This window comes from Mytilus californianus, unplaced genomic scaffold (assembly GCF_021869535.1).
Source record: "Mytilus californianus isolate M0D057914Y unplaced genomic scaffold, xbMytCali1.0.p SCAF_2, whole genome shotgun sequence".
NCBI lineage: Eukaryota > Metazoa > Mollusca > Bivalvia > Mytilida > Mytilidae > Mytilus > Mytilus californianus.
This window is the reverse complement of record NW_026262668.1, coordinates 32,779,623-32,802,228: the sequence shown is the minus strand read 5'-3', so window position 1 is coordinate 32,802,228 and position 22,606 is coordinate 32,779,623. Positions and strand designations below refer to the sequence as shown.

Below are 22,606 nucleotides of genomic sequence, written 5' to 3'. Positions count from 1 at the left end.
TGTCAGACAATATGTGCAAATTCTTGTTGTAAATACTAACTTTTGGCAGTACTTTTGTAATTTGTCATAACCTACCTTCCCTAGAAATCATCATGGCAAAGGGATAAAGGTGGATGAGAAATAAAAGATCATTTGCAAATTTAGAAATGCAAATTTTATGTAACATCATTCCTACAGAGCCTGCATATGGAGTAGTCATCTCCCAGTTGATATGATATGGCTTGTGTTTTCTATCATGATTTCCTCCAAAGAGGGTTACCAGTTAACAAGTAGATACAGTCTGGGGTTAAGAACTATATATACCATAGTTCTTACCTGTTAACAGCAAGAATGATGTAGTTGTAGTGGGTGTGACTTCAGTTGGTTGCTAGACTGTGCAATGCTGTATACACAAATTCTATCTTAATCTGCCATGCCAAGGGTGAAAGGTAGGGAGACAAGATCATAACTCTTGGCTAGAGAAGATGGGATTGATATGAAACTTAGACAGAAGCTAATCTTTTAGATCAAGAAATAGCATCTTAAGAAAAAAGTTTTTTAATTCTTTATTTTACTTATAAATGGACTCACTTTTTACAGTCATTATTACAACTTTACACTGACAGCTGCAAGGCTAGATACAGGGTTCTGCTGAACCCTTTACAAATTTTTCAATTAATAAAGTTTATCAAACCTTTTCCTCTTGTTTCTGTTTTTATGGACTTGATATATTATAAAATATATATATATTAACATAACTTTATTTATCAACATACTCATAAATATATAAATATATCTAAAATACATTATATACACAGCAGTAGTTACCTTGAAACATCTGAACAATTATTCAAACTGTCAGATCTGAGTTTAAATACTCTGCAAATTATAAATCTCTTTCACAGCATTTGTACCCATCAACTACATTTATTTGTGCATAGATAAATTGTTTAAAAGGATACATGTATGTGCATATAATTGGTGCATCTCATCTACAAAAATAATTTTACTTAAATTGTAATAATCTGTTGACACAGAGATATGTATTACCTGTACCGTTATGTCATTTTGACAGTAAAATGAAAATGTTGAAATCAAAATGGCAATACTTAAACATGTAAACTATGCAAAACATTCAAAGCCAATGATCCATGGATATGAGATGTGCTAATGCTGATACAACTGCATACCAAATATCATTGACTCACGTCACTCACCAATGGTGGTTCCCCTTAAACTGATCTCGTCACAAATTTTTTCATTTAAACTAAGCAAAAGTTTCAAAGTTAATAGACCTTGATTGAGGGGGAGGCCAATAAATCTCCATGGAATTGAGACATGCCAATGCTAAAACAACTGCTTACCAAATATCATTGACTAACTATTAAACCTTCCCCTTAAACTGACTTAATCACAAACTTAAACAAATTTTTTAAGCCACTGCCACTGAAAACAGCATGCCTAAGTCTTCCCTCTGGGGCTTTGCAGAGGCCAGACAAAATTCACTAGTATATCTTTCACATTTACAGTTAAATTACATCATTCAAAATCAAAAGAGAGTTTACATTCACTGATCCAAACAACAGTGTAAAGTTTGTAGTAAATGATCCAAGTATACTAGAGCTAGTGCATTACATTTTAAAAAATACCTTTTATTTATCCATTGGCCAAAGTTTCATAAGGGAGCTAACCATTTGATTTTTATGGGGGGGCTAGGATGAAATTTGAAAAAAAAAGGCAGGACAGGAGTTTTGAGTAAAAAAAAAGGCAGGATGAGCAACTTCGCAAAAAAAAAGGCAGGATGACAATTTATGTAAAAAAAGTCAGGATAAACTAATTAAAAAAAAGGCAGGACCGAATAGAGTGAAAAATAAAAAGGCCGGACAGAGATTACAACTAAAAAAAAATGCAGTACAAAATTTTTCATCCTAGCCCCCCCCCCATAAAAATCAAATGGTAGCACCCTAAGTATTGAATGACATATTGGAAATTTTCTTAAATCTGACAGTGTGCTATGTTCTAAATTCAAACAATTATGTTAAGTTTCCATTAAATCAATCCAAGCAAACAAAGTTATGGTACAACCTGTGAAAAATTTAATTAAAATGATTATTATTAAGTCTTGTAACTCTTCAATGACAAACCAGAGAGGGAGTTTTGTTTTATCAATTTCAACAATAATGTGAAGTTTTGATGAAATGAATCCAGGCATTCTGGAACAAGTGTGCAATATGTAAAAAAAAAAAAAAAAATGTCTGAATTCTAATGGTTAAAGTCCTGTAACTCTGCAACGACAGAGCTAAAAAATTTCAAAATTGAAAGGGAGATTTCTTTATTCAATCCATAATGTTGTATTAAAATTACATGTGATTTGTTAAAGCAAATTTGAGTAATGGTTCGAAGTGTTGATGAATGGACAGACAGATGGACTGACAACGGTATACCATAATACATCTTCGACAGGAATATAAAAAGAGATTAACAACTAAAACTACTAATATAAAAATAACTACCGGTAGCATATACTGGTAATAAGCATGTACTGGTAATAAACAAGATATTTATATAAACAACCACAAGTACTCACATAAAAGTATCCAGCATTTACTGGAGTACTGGTAATTAAACAACTAAAACTGCTAATACAAAAAATATCCAGCATTTACTGGTAATGAAATAAAATATTGATATAAACTAAAACTGTTAACACAAAATATTTCCAGTATTTACTGGTAATTAAACAAAATATTGATAAAAACAACTAAAGCTGCTGACACAAAATATTTCCAGCATTTACTGGTAATTAAACAAAATACTGATATATACAACTAAAACTGCTAACACAAAATATTTCCAGAAATTACTAGCTATATATAGTAATTAAAAAATAATCGGCAGTATGTAATAATTACAACTATAATTGGCAGTTTGTAGTTTGCATTCAAAAAAATGATCAGCAGTATGCAGTTACCTATCAGAACATAGTTTCAAACAACCATATATTTTACATTGCTAAATAATAATTTAAAATGCCTCAGCCAAAAATTAATGTCTTCAAAATTTTTTGTTATGGTGGATTAAAAATTGTACATTTATACTAAGCTTTGTTGTCAATTTTCAATATGTATTAAAAATTTTAAGATTTTTCTCTCAAAGACAACTTGAACTTATGAAACGTAAAAGATATTTAAATTATTTAATTGTATTGAAATAATCATTTGAAAAAAAAAAATTAAAGACTTTTAAAATTCATTGATATGTGATTTGTCATGGGACAGCCTTCCTGATAAAATTTTAAAAATAAAGCAAAAAAAAAAACAATACCAATGATCCCTAAAAGGCCATGTGAGTTATTGTCATCACTTGGTGTCTGTCCTCATCGTCCATCCTGGTCGTCTGTTTGTCAGTTGTCGTAAACTATCAAAAAATTCTTCTCCACTGAAACTACTTCACCAAAAATTCCCAAACTTTATTTGAATATTCCTTATGGTAACTTGTTTGAAAATTGTATCCAGGGATTTGATCTATCAACAAACATGGCCACTGTTGCTAGAAAAAGAAAATAGGGCATAAAATGCTATTTTGGGCTTATATCCAAAGAACTAAAGCAGTTAGAGCAAAACTGACTGGGCTAAAAATTATCAGCAGGTACATGTATATCTTCATAGATTTTCAGAAAAATTTGACAACCCAGTTTGAAGTTATTGCCACTGAATGTCAACTTTTTGCAACTTTTAAAGTTTTCTTTATTACCTTGAAAACTATAAAAGATATTTTAAACAGTAAAAATGACCCGAACAATAAGATCTACAACTAAATCAACATTGATGAAATCATCAATAAACCCCCTATAAGAACTATTGTCCTTGAAAGATAATTTTTACCTTTCTTGACATTTTTTATGGCTACTATAACATTTAGAGAAAAATGATAAATATCAAAGCAAAATAAGATGGCAGAAATTGTCAACCGACTCCTTTTAAGAGTTATTGCATGATGATTTTTACCCAATTCTTGCATTTTTGTCGAAAAAACCTAGTAGATAGAAACCTTAACAAGCAAAAAACATCTACAAAATGTCAACAAGGCTAAATTGTCAAAATCCTCATAGGATTTATTGTCCTTAAATGACAATATTTTTTACTTATTTTTTAAATTTTGCCAATTATCTCTAAAACTTGAATAGACAGGTATAAACTGTAAACAGTAAAAATGACAAAATACAAGATCTACAAAAAAAATCACTAAATAAAATTTACATATAAGCAATGATGTAATATACTTAAATTGCATTTTCTTTTAAAAAAAAAAAGCATGATGGTAAAAATAACATTTTGGATTAGAATGAAAACATTTCTACTTAAGCAACAGCATCAAATAGAGAATATCATATGGCTTTTTCAATATCACATCCGTATCACCAATATAATCCAAAGAGTTCTGCTCAAGGGATTATATTGGTTGAGGGTTGATACGGTGTGTGATGTTGAAAAAGTCATATCATATACACTTTATTATATACCTCAAGTAGATGTTTTTATGTGGCATGACGTTATACAGATTAGGGGTTTGATAAAGCCTTTGCAGCCGTGACTGATATCGATGACATGACGTCATACAGATTAAAGGTGTGATAAAGCCTTTGCAACCTTGACTGATATCGACATCATCATGGATGGCTGATACAGCACGATTGCCGTTGACGGTATTACACATACAATTTATCTGTATTGACTACTAAGTATATAATAAAGACCTTTATACAATGCTGAATAAAACTTAAATATATTAGAAAGCAGCATAATCTAAACATTCTAAAAATACAATGCAGTTCTCTCAAATTAAAAAAATGAATTGTACAATTATAAAATAACCAATAGAACATTTTTAAAACTTGTAATTTAAAAAAACATTCAAATCTATACAAAGAAATATAACAAAAATCTTTTTTATTGACAATTTTAGTTTTTTGTTGATATTTTGAGATCATATATGTTAACATTTTCAAAAAAACAAATATTTTACGATTTATATAATTTTAAATCAATTACTATTTCTTAAAAACATCAAGCTCAAAGATATGTGTAAACTATACAAAAGCTGCCTTCAACTATAAAGCCATTGTCTGCCGATTTGAAAAAAGAATTTTTAAATCAGGATATGATTAACTCCCTTTAACAAATGAAAGTTCTATTTGACACTTTAAACAATTATATATTTATTTTCACCGATGAAATTACATCCTTATGACAAGGTACCTATGGATAGTTTCTTTTTACTCATCTTTTTGCCAACAAACATTTTTTTCCTTTCAAAATCATGCAGAGTTGTCTCTCTTGTCATGGTCTTATTCATGACCCTTTTTATGCTAGTGATAAAATCTGATAGGGAATCAATTAGTTATCAGTTTATGTCTTGTTGGGTTGGTAACCCAATTTTGTCAATATAATGGAACTATTAACAACTGCCATACGAGTGAGAGGTTTAGCTAGCTATAAAACCAGGATTAACCCACAATTTTCTTCAGAAATTGCCTACACCAAGTCAGGATTATGACAGTTGTTTTTCTCTTGTTCCTTTGATTGATAACTTTTGATTTTGTCATCTTTTATGGACTTCCCCTTTTTGAATTTACCTTGGATTTCAGTGTTTTTGTTATACTTTTTTTCTATTCCAGTCGATAAAATGACTTAAAAAATTATATTCGAATATTTCTAACTGCTTGTAACTCATGAATTTAACATGAAAAGAACTCTTCAATTTTGTTCTGATATTACAGACTTATGGAATTCATGCCATGATCTACCTGACATTTAAAATATACATTTTCTTTTATATTAGTTTGGATTTTAAGAGCGAATAGTAAAAATGTATCAGCCACATACGCCGAAATGATTCTGATCATTACTACATATCATCACTTAGCTGATGGTCTCATTGCTGCAATTATATTTGAGGGTCTGGATGGGGTTTACAGAATAGAGAAAAATGGGCAAAAAGTGTAGAATAAAGGACACAAAAAAAAAAGAAAAATAATAAAGGAGGGTGCTAAATTACAAAGAATAGAGAATTAAAGTCAAAATAAATTAAGAATAGAGAAAAATGGTATAAAAAAAGAAAAGAAATGAAGGACCCTCATCCAGACTCTCATATATCACTTTCACTTTGGTCTTCAAAATTAATAATTGTGCAAACTATGAAAATTGTACTAAAGTAGCTTTGCTTGAAAACAGTTCATAAAACTTTTAAACAAATCTATAACCTTAACATAGATTGACAGTAGTAAAAAGCAAAATAACAAAAATACCAAACTCCAAGGAAGTTGAAACTGAATTTGTTAAAATATGGCAGTTTTATGTTTTAGTATAACTAATAAAACAGATTTTACTATGTTGAATTCCTTATTTCATAGCCGATTTTACTTATAGGATTATTCAAGTATTGAATGCTTCTTTTTGTAACTTCATTGGGGTGTAAAAGTGTTGACCGAAGTCCATTTTGTATGAAGCGCTTCATTCTAAAAATGTACGTACGGTCAAAGCTTTTACAACCCTACGAAGTTACTAAAAGAAGCATTCAATACTTATAAGTACATTTCTTCGCTATGATCATGAAAATACAATTACTATCAAGTTTTTTCTTTTATTTACCTGTGCACTTTATTGTAGAAGCATGTGTCATCATGAATGTTACAATTCATTTTGAAATGAAGTTGATTAAGGAATAATGCGAGATTGCAGTTAGCCAATCAGAATAACGTATTATAATGAAACATACATCTAATGTAATTATTCTGAAATAAAACAAATATTGAAAAGGCTTGGGATGTACATAACCATATCTTTTATTTGATTATTTTTCAAATTTAATTGTGTAAAATGTTTTTTATGTTTAATTAATGCAGAAGAGACAAATAAATGATCTTTCCTTTTTACATTACTTTTCCGTAAGTCAGAGGTAATTATTTTTATTTCTAAAAGTCATTTTTACTTCAATACTTATCATCATACTGATTGACTTATTGATTGGTGTTTAATGCCACTTTCAGCACTATTGGCTATTTCATGGTGGTAAATTTTATTGATGGAGGAAGCTGGATTGCCCAGAGAGAACCATCGATCTTCGGCAGAAAAACTGACAATCCTTGTCAATTAAGATTGGAGTCAAGCACATCTGCAATGCACTAGGTTCGAACTCACAACCTCACCGAGGCCCCTTGTTATCATAAGAAGATGTACTATTCTTTTTTATTTTGGATAAGACAAAGAAATTTCTGGTGTTTTCAGATGATGGATTTTCAGTTGTTTCCTCTGAGCAATAATTTTAACCTTGTGAGTTATTTCTTAATGATTTCTTTAATTTTCTAAACCCCACCCACAATGTCATAGAAAAATATGCATACAAAATGATATATATTCCTGTATGATATATAAATGTTATATCAATATTTTATTCATTATTGAAGGAATTCTTTTCATTTGCCTTTATTGGACCACAACTTGTACATAATCTTCTTTGCAGTAAACCTACAATGTGAAGAAAAAAACAGTAAGAAAAGATTTACATGTACTTGCAATGTGATCAATTTAGCAAGCTCATTCTACATCTTTTATTATTATCAAAAGGACTGCGATTGGATTAACACAAAAAAAAACATAATAAATACAGTTGTATGTATTTGACAGCTTCAGAAAATAGTACCGGTACATATTTCCACTATATACCAAAAGAAATATAGAAGTGAGACATGTTCTCACGTTTAAGTTGTATGATCCTTTCCAGTTATAGCATGTTTATCATAAGATAATGTCTTATGAGTTTACCAATTTAGCATATTCACTTCAGACAGTGTACTTCTTAAACTGATGCTAAAAGCTGTGCTAATCTGTCTAAAGAAGTCAGTTCATTGTTGAAGACTTCCAAGTAATTGTTCTGTTAAAGAACACCATAAAAGTGCTATCTCTTTGATATATGTTTGTTTTTTCCTAGTATTGATTGTTGTGTGTCATGCACATTCACTCCATTTCTTGTCAAATGTACAATAACTTTTTTTTATGTGTCAAAAGCTTGCCCAGAAGTGTGATTTTTTTTAACATATGAATAAATGAAGATGTGGGGTAAAAATCAATGATACAGTAACCTAACAGCAACAAAAACAAAAGTCATCTAGAGGTCACCTTAATATCAGAGGCAGTACATAGTAGATTTTATAAGGGATTTCACTTTGGAGTAGATAAATACAGGGAATTCACTATGGAGTAGATTTTATACAGGGAATTAACTTTGAAGTAGATTTTATGCAGGGATTTCACTTTAAGGTAGCACTACAGTCTAACAATGATTTTTTGAAGATATTTTTTTTATCACATAATTTTGAAATAAGTATTATTCTGCACAGTTTGTAAAAATCCCAAAGTCATTATCATATCACAACAGGGAGTAAATTGAGAATGAACTTATGTAAATAAAAGCACATGTAATTAATCCATCTATATAGGCATTTGGGAGGGGCTAATATGTCAATCATCTGTTGATACCAGTGTCCAGCTGTTAATCCCTGACCACAAGATAAATATCTCATTGCATTGCAACAAAACTAATTTATAAAACATGGAAGTTTAGAACAGAGAAAAAGAAAAAGATATGAATAGGAAAACATTTAAAGAGAAAAAATCTACCAAAATGAAGAAAAAAAAACTATGGAAAAGAGTGTGAAAGTATCTTTGAAAGCCTCTGACTGCCTGTATAAATTTCTCGTCTTTGGTCTTCTACATTTAAAAATAATTTTAGGCATTTTAACTAATTTTAAGTTTATGTGAAATTTTTTAATTCCATGAAACTCATAAATCATGTTGGACAGTCTATTTTCAAGAAGGGGATGGTCTTGATCTTTTATAGCTAATTTCAGTCATCATGGTCATATTATATTTCTTTTTAAAATTCAAATGAAAATTATTCTTTATAGTGAGAATAATGATGTTAAATATTAATTATGATGCAGCTGGACAATCCTGTTATTCTCTTATCTTAGACTGTCTGGACAGAGGCGGAGCTTTGTCTTACTACATCACAGATGTTGGTCAAATCTGTGACGTCAAACTCCCGCCAAATGCCAAGTTAGTGTTATACAGTGCACACAAAATGCAAATTTTACAGCACTAGAGCATCAAAGACACAATGTGTGTGGTTCTATTGATAAAATAATGGTGTCAGAACACTCCTGGGGTGTTCCCAGTGGAATTTTTGTATTTATGTGGCATTTATAGGGGTTCTTAAGAGGAAATTCAGTTTGAAGGTCATTTCTCAGAACAATTTTTCATGAGAATTGTAAGGAAAAAATGAAAATAGAAACTTTATGGGTACCCCCTTTGGCTTGACTTTGATATATGTGATTGAAGGGAGTATTTTCTACAATACCGTGTCCCAGTTTTTGGATAATTTGTTTCTAAATGAATTTATAGGTCTCCAAAGATGAAAGGTGAAATGAGGTTTGGCATCCAGCAGTAAAAATAATATATCTTATTACTGGAGGCATATATCAAAAATCTGAGACACGGTTTTGTAGATTGTGAATGGTTAATTAAAGGGATGAAAACAAATTTTTACTACCATTTGACCTGAATGTGCCATTTTCATCCAAGTTGGAAGACCACTTTTTTGGCAATTAATGAGCTATATTTTGAGATTAATCATACCAAAAATAAATTTATCTATAGATTAAGAAAGAGTTATATTTCAGCTTTAAAATGAGTTAAAGATTTTAAAAATCCATTGAGTAGTTTTGGAGAAATTAATCTTTAAAGACTGTTGGTTGGAGTCAGAAAATTCTGACTGTAGTGCTACCTTAAAGTAGATTTTATACAAGGATTTCACTTTGGAGTAGATTTAATACAAGGATTTCACTTTGGAGTAGATTTTATACATAGATTGCATTTTTGAGTAGATTTTATACAGGGGATTCATAAACAAGACAGGAAGACAGTATTGTGTGCAATGCCCAAAATAAATTACAAAATTTCAATTTTTTTTTTTAAATGAAGGAAAAACTCTAGACCTCTATTAAACTATAAATTAGTGAACCGAAGTTCATCGAAACAATTCCAAAACACAATGATTAAACCATAAGCTATAATCAGGAAGGCTATTGAGTCAAAAATTGATGGCAACTCCTTACTTTTTAGCTTTATAAATAATATTATCTTAAAATGCCAGGTGTGAAATACCACATATCATTTCATTCCTGCAGGTGGAATCATACTTCCACAATAAGACATAATTTCTAAGAAATTTAGAAAACCTTTATGATATCTTTATTCCGGACATGTGTTTATGTGTCTAAAACTGTTTCATGTTGTATTCATATTTGTTCTAATACCTTGAGTATGTATTGTCAAATATAAGTGAGTAAATTCCCAGTTGTTTGGCAGTTAGTTCTCCTTTGACATACTGTTTATGGGAGTCTACTTTACATGGTGGTATCAACACTTCACTGCTAGATCCAGTCATTGTTTGGTAATGTACACCAAAGACAACATCCTAAAATGAAAGTCCAGATGATCTTTAACAATAATCTGTTTCCTATTAATATCATAAATGTCTCTTTTTCAAAAACTTTCACAATCACATGTTTATACAATAGGAATCCCCTTGGCATAGATAGGTCTAGACTTATGTAAATTCAGAAATTTTTGCGATGTCTTTATTATTGCAAAAATTGCAATAAGATAGGTTTCACAAAAATAAAAACTTGCTATGGTAATTTTGGTAATCAGGAAATTTGTGAGCATAGTATGTGAAAAAACATCAAATAGTATAGCTTGCACACATGCGTTCCTATGTTCAGGAAGCCTTGATTTGTAGTAGGTCCTGATAAAAAAAATGTGATGAAAATTCTTGCATTGCCATTATGTTTAAGAATATTTAAGTATTAAGTAAACAGGAAGTGAATTAGCGATAAATCTATGAATGGCAAACAGTATAGCATACTTACTTAAAGCTTGATTCCAAATTTCAGGAAGCTCTGATTTATAGGTCCTGAGAAAAACGTGACAACAATTTTATGGAATGGGCTGCCGGACAGAATGAAGTAATTTAAAACCAGTATACCCCTCCTTTCAAAGCAGGGGTATAAAAAATATTACTTAGTCAATACTATTTGAAACATCTATACAAAGTTTTGTTCAGTAGAAGAACAAAGTACTGTGTTTTGGCGTATCCTGAATGTTACTTTACGGTCTATTGCTAAGATCTATTGTAGTGGTTATATTTCTCACAATAGATTTCTTGCATGTAAGTTGTTACCAAAAAAATATTCTAAAATAAAATTTAACGAATTATTTCTCAGCACTCAATTTGGAATGTAAATATACACTTGACTGACAGTTCTTATGGCCCTTTCTATGAAGGATAATTTAAAACACAGGACAACTTTTAATCTGCATAATTCTTTTTCCTGTATCAATTCCTACTGGCTGTGCTTAGAGAGGGGGGAAAGCATGAATCTGCAAGTAAATAAGATGGCCAAAACAATTGTATAGTCTTCAGAAACTAATTCGGGCACTCCGGCTTCCTCCACCAATTAAAACTGACCGCCACGAAATAGCCCAAAAGCGGTGCTTAAAAGTGGCATAAAAACACAAAAAAACAAAAAAAAAAAAAAAATCAAATCTTACCTTTGGATGAGAATTAAATTCCCAACAAAGAGTTGTGTTAAAACGATCTACCATGACAGGTACAGAAAATGTTTTACCAGGCTTTATCAATATTTCATTCTGACTATTAACTTCTCCTTTCTCAAGGTCAGTTGTTGATATGGTCATACTGGAGGTCATACTTCAAAGTAAACAAAAATTCCATCAAACAAGCAGATTTATTATTAATCTAGGCCATTTTTTTTTTAAAGTGGATAAAATACAAACAATTTTATATGAGGGTCTGGATAGGAGGTCCTTCATTTCTGTATTCTTTAATGTTTCAGGTCATTTTTTTCTCTATTTTTTATATTTTTTGCCCATCATTCTCTATTCTTTATATTTTTAAACCCCATTATTCTCTATTCTTTTTTTCTTTTGCCTATTTTTCTCTATTTTTCTCTATTCTTTATATTTTTTGCCTATTTTTTGTGTGTCTTGGTTCCATTATTCTCTATTCTGTAAACCCCATCCAGACCCACTAATATATTAGTAAATGGATGTACCTCAAATATAAAAATTCCTTTCTCTTCATTTAATTTATCAAATATCAGACAAATTGCTATATACTCATGGACCTAAAGATTTCCTATGAATGACTCAATGACTTCTAATATTACCTCCTGTGACTTCCAAAATTACAAGAAAACTTATTACTATACTTCAATTTGCAAGAATCTAGTGAAATAGTGCAAACTCTCCATGCATTTAATATAAACAAGAATGTGTCCATAGTACATGTATGCCCCACTCGCACTATCATTTTCTATGTTCAGTGGACCGTGAAATTGGGGTCAAAACTCTAATTTGGCATTACAATTAGAAAGATCATACTATAAGGAACATGTGTACTAAGTTTCAAGTTGATTGGACTTCAACTTCATCAAAAACTACCTTGACCAAAAACTTTAACCTGAAGCGGGACAGATGGATGAACGGACGGATGGATGCACAGACTGAAAAATATAATGCCCCTAGGTGGAGCTTAAAAATTAATCTATTTAACAGGAACATGTTTACCACAAGTTGGTGGGGCTAATGACCTCAATTTGGCAAGGAAATCACTATTGCAATAAAATATTACTTTTCCTGAAATAGTTGGTACAACTTCATAGTTCTGATTCCTGAAAGATTGAATGCTATTGCCAAATAGTTAAAAATAAGCTTGGGTACATTCCAGGACATTTGCTAGGTAAGATACCAATACAAAAATTAAATAGTATTTTTTTTTACTTACAGACTTCACATTTACACTGACTTTTTGAAACAGACAATTTTGACAGAAATGCAGACATACTATTTTTAACACCTAAATTCAGCCCTTTCCAATAGTTACTTAAAACTGAATTCAACTGCTAATACAGACATGTGTCTTTCCTGCTTTGAAGTTATCATCAAAAGCAGTCTTCTGCTTCATTTTGACTCTGTTAAATAATAGTCTCATTGGCAATCATATCATATCTCCTTATTTTATATTCTTACTTTGGATCAGTTGAAAGAAGAGGACTGATCTGAGGTTCTGTCAGTGATTTTGATACTTCTTCATCTGAGATCAGATGGAATTGGTCATCTTTTCTGAAATAAATTATATGATTGATACATTTTCTTATAAACTAAATAATTGATTAACTATGTTCAATTCTAGTTTATTGGTTTATCTTGCTTTGTGTATGTGTATGTGTATGTGTATGTGTATGTGTATGTGTATGTGTGTGTATATCCATATTTCTTTCCCTTTTCTTAAGGATTTTCAACTTTATTCTTCTCCTTTAATTTAATGTTAAGATTCTAAATCCTGGATACAAGGTCTTATAAATAAATAATAAGCCAGCTGGACATTTTTCTTATCCTGTTTTATCATAATCTCTTAAACATCTGAATTTGAGGCAACTAGATATCATTGAGATGGGAGCCATCTCTGTGGACCCCGCTGCGAATAATGTGTGGTAAAAAATTTGTATCTTTATCATTGGCCATGAGGTTGTCAACTGAAACCGAAGTTTATGACCTTGACCTAGGAAGTTGTACATACATTATGACACACCCTCTGGTGTTGGTTTATATACATGTCAAGTATCAACTTTGAAATCATAACGGTTCTCAAGATATAGAGCAGACACGATCTTTACCATAGGACATTGGGTTGTCAACTAAAACCAAAGTTTTTGACCTTGACATTTGACCTAGGAATTTGTACATACATTATGCCACACCCTCTGGTGTTGGTTAATATACATGTCAAGTATAAACTTTGAAATCATAACAGTTCTCTAGATATAGAGCGGACACAATTTGTTACGGACGGACTGATCACTATAGGGCGTCCGCCATTCGGCGGGGCCCTAATTAAGGTAAATACTGGGAGAGCAAGGAATTTGGTCACAACACATGAAAATTATCATACTTTAATCCTTTTACATACAGTGAAACTTTTTAAAGAGAGGCAAAGATACCAAAGGGACATTAAAACTCATAAGTCGAAATAATCTGACAACGCCACAGCAAAAAAACAAAAAAAGATCAAAAGACACACATCAGTATACAAAACACAACATAGAAAACTAAATACTGAGCAACACGAACCCCAAAGAAAAACCTGGGGTGATCTCAAATGCTCTGGAAGAGTAAGCAGATCCTGCTCTACATAGAAGTTTGGTACTTTAAAGATTAAAAGTCAGCAAGAGATTTTTATTCCAGAAAAATAGCAGTCTCTTTTCCATATTTAACACTCATACTTTATCTGCTGAAGTAATATTTAGGAAAAAAATCATTACATACTGTTTTTCTTTAATCTCATCTGTAATATTTCCTTCTACCATTGATACAGTAATAGCAGATGCCACCTGACCTGGGATGACAATGGAACCTGTGTCATCAGACTGACTGTCTGATGTCTGGGTTACATCTAAAAAAAAAACAATATATAAAAAGAATTATCAAACATTGATAGGCACGCACAGAACGTAAAACGTAATTTTCCACTCCTATGGTGAGCAAGCAAAAACAACACAAAAAATGACAAAACTGCTGAAAATAAGGACAAATGAACAGGAGACATACATTTCTGAGCATTTTTATTGAAAATGGTTCAACTTTTTCCATGGTTTTCCCCTAATAGATTATTAATCCTGTGTTTTTGTTAGATGTATTTCTGCTATGTATCGATCTAATGAGTTAAGCCCTTTTCAACTGATTCTTATAGTTTGTTCTTACGCTGTCCATGGTAAGAGGAGGGTTGGCGCCTTCAAACTAATTTAACCACGCCACATTCTGTATGTGCCTGTCCGAAGTCAGGAGCCTGTAATTCAGTGGTTGTAGTTTGTTGCTGAATACCATATTTGTTTTTCATTCATTATTTTGTACATAAATCAGTTTCCTCGTTTGAATTGTTTTACATTTGTCATTATGGGGCCTTTTATAGCTAACTATGCGTATGGGTTTTGCTCATTGTTGAAGACCATACAGTGACCTATAGTTGTTAATTTCTATGTCATTTGGTCTCTTTGGTCTCTTGTGGAGAGTTGTCTCATTGGCAATCATACCACATCTTCTTATTTTTACATTTAACTAATTTAAGGTCAGTTTGATGAATAAGTGACATGTGACTAAGATGTACCATTGGTTTGTAGATTCACCTACCTGATATGGCTGATGAATCACTTTCATTCATGACTCCTCTCTTCTTATGTAATTTTGGTATCTCAACTGTGTCCTCAAAATCATTCTCACTGTTATTAGACTTCAAAGTATCGTCTTCTAGCTGCTTTGTTTTTTCAAAGCACATCCTACATGCTCTAGATTTTTTACTAGAAAATATTTTAAAAAGACAGCATGAAATAAAACCTTGATCTAAATCATAACCAAAATAAAAGTATAATATGTCTGAGGACTTAAATGCCCCCATTCAAACTTTGCACTTTTCCAAGTTAAAAAGGAGCATAACTCTAGAACAGGAAATGACTCACAACCCAAAGCAGGACTCTGTTTGCATGTTGTGGTTCTTAGCATTGTGTATTAGTTTCATAAAATTTGGATGAGACAAACTTAGGTTAGAGCATGGAAACGAAAAAATTTGCCATTTTTCAAGTTATAAAGGGGCATCACTCTTGAACGGTAAATGACTCACTGCCCAAATTTGAACTCTGTCTGCTAGTTTTGATTCTTAGTATTGTGTACGAATTCAAAAAATTTGCATGAGGCAAACTTAAGTTAGAGTGCGGAAACAAAAAATTGGGTGGACAAATGGACAGACGGATGGAAAGACGAACATACGTGTCAAGGGTAACACTTAATGCCCCCATTGCCTACAGTGGGGGCATAATTATGACTAGAAAACTGACAAGCCAGCAAAGGCCCTGCTTGCACATTTTCGTGTGAGGTACAGAGACAAATAATTAATTTTCAATTCATTTTTATGGGTTATCACATTTTTTGTAAATTTTGACACCAAGAATTAATTCAGGATATGTTGTTTAAATCCTAGTACTTTGTAATTTGGCAGCCATTGTGTAAATGGTGGGCAACAAATAATTTTTGACACAGTGAATCAATTCAGAATAGAAAATCATAAAAACCTATTTGATGTTCATTGAAATCCTAGCAAAAACAGATGTTTTCATTTAAAAAAAAAACCTGTGGTTCATCTGTATTTTTGATAGCCAATTTTAGTGAAAAGCTTACTTCACCATACTAGCACTGTGAACTGTAATTTATGATTGTTTAATATTAAAGTTGTTTGCATTTACAATTTTGTTAAACATGGAAATAAATGATTTTGAAACAAACCAAGGAAGTTTTATTTTCTAAGAATTAATGCCTTCATTAATCTGGGATCATGGTCAATATCCTTGTTGTCCTTAGAAGCATTCCTTTGAATATTGAAGAGGGTAAAAGAAAGTGGTTTTGCCAGTGATCACCAGCAAACTGGAACCAATGGCATTTTTCAAATGAACCTTGTTCTGTTTTAGATTTCAACTTAAATTTGACACAAAGAAATAAACTAAGCATTTCTTAGAATATAAATCACATTTGAGATCGAGTTAAAAACCGGAAAGTTAAAGAAAAAAGATTTTAAGGAGAATTAAAAAACATTCAACAAAAGTGTTGCTACATGCCACAGCACTCTAAATATCATTGGTTTATCACATTTAATCATTGTTAACAACCCTAATGAGAAAACTTGACATTTTAACATTGTAAAATTCTGAATCACTAAGCATGTGTGGGTAACTTGTATACTTGTTTGGTTAAATTGCTTCATTTCAAATCAGATCTCATCTGAAAATTTATCTGAACAAAGATCAAGGAACCTTTTAGTGTTTAAGGAACATTGACTGTATAGCAATGCATGGTGTTTTGAGAGGGAGAACCCATAATTTAATTCATTCAATTGCAAATACCAAACGGGATTAAGACAAAGTCCATTTTCTTAATGAATAAGAATAACATAAATGTTTCAATCTCACATCAGCACCTGTCCTTATAACAACTGACACTAAATGAACTAACAACTGGTAGACATTATCCCAGTTCAACAAGCTAAGGCATATGCTTTTCACACAAGATTTTATATGAAACTGTTTTATGTATGCAGTTGAGATAGTCCTTTTCATAATACTTAGAGGTCTAGCATAAAACTTTTTGCATAAATATGCATCTAAAGCAAATTCTAACTGTTCCAGTCAATTTTAGTATCAGTACCACAAAGACTAGAAAGCATATGCAAGCAGAAGCTTACCTAGATGCATGTTTATGAAACAATGTAATATCATTATCCGAAGCAATCAAAATAAAAAGATACCAAAAATAATTTCTTTCCCCAAATTTTGTTTTCCAATTTTTCTTGTAAGAAGAAACAATTAATTTGAAAATTGAGAGATACAGCACAGAAATTGAAATTATTTAAGCAACAGTAGTATTTTCTAATATTGAAAAAAAGGTCTTACCTCTGATTCATTAGCCTTTGGATATAATTAAAAAAAAACAATCTTGTCAAAAGTTTATCATATTTTTAAAGAGATAGATAGATGGTTCTAATATACCAGTGATTAAAAAAATGATGAAATGCAGAATAAAAAGTTGTAGTCATATCTATCTGTATGGCCTAGAAGTTTCAGAGGAGAAGTTTTTTGTAAAATTTAACAGATGATGACTTCAATAGGGGTGTTCTCAGGTGCTACAGAAGGGTATGCAGATCTTACTTCCCATGGCAGATCTAGTGTTATTCATGACAAGCTCAAATTTGGTGATGGATCTCTTTCCGTGAGGTCACAATTAAGGGAAATAGGAAATTGGCAGTATTTGTGAGAGGCCAGAAGGTATTTAAAATTGTTAGACCATAAGAAGAAATAAGAAGAAAGAACCATTTTAACTGGATAAGTAAGTATATCATGCTTGTAAACTTGCTGTTGAAGTGTTTAAAAAAATCCTGAGTTTAAATGACATTACAATCAAAGGTTGGGCATGAAATTCTGTCATATATTACTTTTTTACAAGAAATATTGTATGTATATATACAAAATTATCCACCCATATTTGTAATCTATTGTTATCTTACCTGCTGTGTGCTGTCTGCATCCAGTTGTCAGAGCACTGATAACAAAACACTCTTCCACAAATCCTACAGTGGTGCTGAAAAGATTATAATCAAAGAGTTGGCTTCTTCAGTTAGAAATGGAACTTTTTATTTTTGTAAAAGTTTTTTTTTACAACAAGATACTACACTGTAGCAAAATGTGAACCCACCATCTCACAATAAAAAAAAGTAACTCTAATAAAAGATATAAACAAGAGTGGTAAAATGAATTTTTAAGGTGCACATAATTATAAAATATCCAATTCTATGACATCAGAGTTAAGAACAGTAAATTCAGAAATTAATGTGTGCATTAATTATTGAGAATCCTTGACCTCTAGCAAAAATGTGAAATCTTATTTTGATGTAATTGCAAAAAAGTTATGAAGTAAATCAATACTGAAATTGAGACTGCAAGTTTTTAATATTGCAACCTGATATTGTCACATTTTTGTATTAATAAAAACATCACAATAATTTCTGAATTGACAGTATATAGATATAGTTGTCTATTATATCAGTATTAAAAAGTTAGATGGTTTTTCATATTTCTCTGATTGCACTTATAAAGTGGAGTGTTGATTACTAAAGACTAGCCTGACCCTGCCAAATGTTCATGTGCCTGTCTTTAGTAAGGAACATTGTCTCTTGACATTTCTATTCATAGAAATGTATCTTAAGGAAGATTGTCCTTTAAAGAATTATGTGTATGGCAGATCTTTGATAATCTTTGTTAAATTTATTCACACTTTTCCTAAACTATGGGTGACTTAAACATCTTGACATATTGTATAGACAATGGTCTATCGTTTAATAAACTATGTTCACCTCCAGATGTCTATTCACTGATAGTTTGTTTGGTATCTCCTTTTATTCAGAAGGGACAATAACACAAAAAGATAGTTCATAATCTCCTAAAAAACATAACAAATATGATGACTTGAAAAGTGGGGATGGGGCATTGAAAATTGCCATACAACTCATTGGAGACATTTAAGGAATGACTGTTATATTTTTTCTGTCTATGAAGAAATAACATCAAAAATGTGGTGCACACTGAATAACCAGTGTAGCAGCTTATTTAAAAGTGTGCACCACATTTTTTAGGTTATTTCGAATAGACAGAAAAAATATTAGTCATTCCTTATAATTTAATTCTAAATTCCATTTTTAAGGAGTAAATTTTGAAAAAAACGTTGGTGACGACCGTCACCGTCACATCACAAAATTATGTCTATGAGCTGATAGACAAAACACTTTCAGCCAATCAGAAGACGTGTTACATCCAAAATTAAATTATTCTAATATATTAATAATATTGTACATTACGCAATTTTTATTTTTTAAAGCTGTAAAGTCTAAAATATACCTTTCTAACGGTAAAACTAAAGTCTGTCCGACATTGCATACACTGTGTTATATCTTTTTCATCCAACCATTTATCTCTTGCCTGTAATTTTTGCTCATATGATAACTGGTCTGTTTTTTGCCATAATGAGTCTTTATCTCTATACAACAAAAATTGGATATTAGTAGACCACATAAATATTGCCTGTCTGTGGACAATAGAATTTCAAAGTAACTTTTGTCCTGCCATAAACACACAATAAAGACTTACAAATTAAGTTTGTAAGCATGTAAAGCACTTAAATTATAACACAAGGGTAACACAGTTAGAGCTGGGAGTTCCTTTTTATAAATACTTTGTCAAAACCATGAAATTAAGTATCTGCAGAAAATTTTCTATAGGAAATTTGTAATTTAATAAATACTTCAATTCTAATAAATTTGAGAATGGAAATGGGGAATATGTCAAAGAGACAACAACCCGACCAAATAGCAGACAACAGCCAAAGGCCACCAATGGGTCTTCAACGCAGCGAGAAAATCCCGCACCCGGAGGTGGTACTCAGCTGGCCCCTAAATAAAATTGTGTACAAGTTCAGTGAAAATGGACAACACACTAAGTTTACATTTTTATTTCCAAATCACATATAACCATGAAATTCACTAAAATTAATAATCCACAAATAATAATGAATTCACAGTAGATAGAACGAATTAAGTTTACCTGGTTAGTTTAACAATTTTTTTCTTCAGCTGTTGGATATCAGATTTGAGCTCTCCCACTTCATTATCTTTACCTGTACAGAGTTTTTCTTTCTCATCTTCTCCCTCTTTCAATTTTGTCTGTGTGAAAAATAACACATTATGAAATGATTAACTTTTTACAGTGTGTGTTTGTGTTTGCCAGTGTCATTGTGTGTTTCTAGAAGACATGATAAGGGTTTTATTTAGCCCAAACATTTAGTCCATTATTTCTCAATGAAAATAGTTTCAAGTGGCAAAATATCTGGGATTAATTGAAAAAGAATAATTTTTGTCAAATGTTTTTTTCAAATCATTGAACTCTACATCCAAAAAAGTTCTCGGAAACATATAGTGCACAGATTCACAAACTAAATAGGTTATTTGCTAAAACAAACATTATGTTAAACGATTTTGTTGTTGATGCATGCCCTAGCTGTTTTCAGTCCTAAAAAAAATAGAAATTAGCCTGTTTTCATTGAATTTGGTGGAAAATTGAAATATATGTTAATTCTGACATCATAAAAAGAATGCTGAAAGGCAAAATTTTCCAAAAAACCTGTTTCCTACCTATATGATACATTGTGATAATGGCCTTTGAATCCAAAGTGGAAATTCCAGCTGGAAATATGAGCCATATACTGTCACATTTTTGCATTAATATCTGACGTTGTTGATGATGATGAATGGCTGTTTCACGTACAGAGTCAAATTAAATGCATATTCAGGACAAGAACACGTCAATGTAATATGATAATTAACCCTATTATGTACTTGACCAACACACTGAGCCTTATTTCTAATGTGCTATTTCACAAGGTAACAGTCCACAGAAAGAAATTTCACCCTTCCCGAACACATTATTCTGGCTCGAGCTGACCAGTCTTTGCTCTTACTCCTTAATGGTGCATGCTAAGCGGAGAAGCAGCAAATAGCAATTTTAAAGTCTTGGTTTGACCTGGCCATGTTTCTAAACCACAACCTTCTGCTCTCCTGACATTGAATACCACTTGCAACAGATTCCCCTGATCAAATCTGATCCACTAATTTTTAATGTTACCATTGCCATCTGGTTCTATATGGCTTTTGAAAGTGTCAGCTGTATCATCATGCTAGCATTCAATAAGCAATTTACATTCTCACTCCGTATCAAACGTTGATTATATTGATAAATTATCTTGTACAACTTTTACATCAAAATCTTTTAGCTGATTTGCAAGTTTATTTATTTGAACACAATCATTGCGAGTCATTGACAAGCTCTGCCTCTAAAAGGGATACCTACAAGGAACTTTGCCTAATGGAAGAGGGATTCAAATTGGGATAATTTCTTGGATTCAGCTATCAACTCTATATAGCATTTCAAAGACAATTATTCGTGAGTCTGTTTTGGTGAAGGTCTTTTCCGTTTTTCTCTTATCATTGCGAACCATATGAAACTTTTCCACAGAGTCATCTCCTATTGGTCAATCTATTTAAACTTTTGTCAGTTCTATTGTCCCATTGAATAAATTAAATAGCTATTGTTCTCTGTGTAGTTTATTCACTGGGACCTTTAAATTTCTTCTATAGTGCCTAACAACATTTTGAGGTAGACGAAATTGACCTTAAAACGATCATATTGAATTTTGATGTCCAAAAATAGGTAGATTAAACATATTTTGACTTTATTTACTGACTACTTTTGTTTGGGATTAATTGTAATTATAACATTATAATGACACTGAAAATTGGTTTTTTTTGTTAAGATAAACAATGATTTTACCTGGCGTAGCCGTGCGTAAAATGTATTTCGACATTTCTCTTCAAAAAAAGACTTGTTTAATAGAATAGAACATCTGATTTGTAAATTTTCTATTGTTTCTCAGGGAATAGGCTATTAAAAAAAAATTTATCTTCTATATATGTGGAAATTTTTGTGAAAATATAAGAAGTGGTAATTCATACCTTTAGTTTCATTGATTAAAAAATAATATGGACTCGTCCAATGTCCAGTTTGAAGGCCATTTAAGTTACTGTACACATTCATGCACGATCTGATTTAATCAATATACATGTATGAAAAAAATAAACAGTTTGAAGGAACTAATAATAACTTAATCCAATCAAATTGCGTAAGATTCAATAACAATGATTGGTCCACATCATAATAAGTAATAGGGGTAAACTGAGTAGGGAGAAAATGGCAGATATTTTAAGTTCATTTTTTGTAATAACGAATAAAAATTTGACAACCAAAAATTTTGCTAAAATTTCAAAATCATGTTGTTCTGTA

General features: G+C 31.2%; 1 protein-coding gene across 3 annotated transcripts in view; it reads right to left on the bottom strand.

Moving 5' to 3' along the window:
- Positions 1 to 3,925: 3,925 nt before the first annotated feature.
- LOC127729719 (FYVE and coiled-coil domain-containing protein 1-like) overlaps positions 3,926 to 22,606 on the bottom strand; it is a 51,037-nt gene continuing 32,356 nt past the window's right edge. For 2 of the 3 annotated variants that reach the window (XM_052237585.1, XM_052237586.1), the window contains exons 15-24: positions 20,315 to 20,433; positions 19,613 to 19,751; positions 18,226 to 18,299; positions 17,615 to 17,629; positions 15,309 to 15,475; positions 14,448 to 14,574; positions 13,152 to 13,244; positions 11,652 to 11,811; positions 10,355 to 10,515; positions 3,926 to 7,505 (exon numbers count right to left, since the gene is read on the bottom strand). In XM_052237585.1, the coding sequence (XP_052093545.1) occupies positions 7,454 to 7,505; positions 10,355 to 10,515; positions 11,652 to 11,811; positions 13,152 to 13,244; positions 14,448 to 14,574; positions 15,309 to 15,475; positions 17,615 to 17,629; positions 18,226 to 18,299; positions 19,613 to 19,751; positions 20,315 to 20,433 (1,107 nt within the window). In that variant the 3' untranslated portion in view covers positions 3,926 to 7,453. The remainder of the gene's footprint in view (positions 7,506 to 10,354; positions 10,516 to 11,651; positions 11,812 to 13,151; positions 13,245 to 14,447; positions 14,575 to 15,308; positions 15,476 to 17,614; positions 17,630 to 18,225; positions 18,300 to 19,612; positions 19,752 to 20,314; positions 20,434 to 22,606) is intronic. The other variant, XM_052237587.1, reaches the window with a different exon arrangement.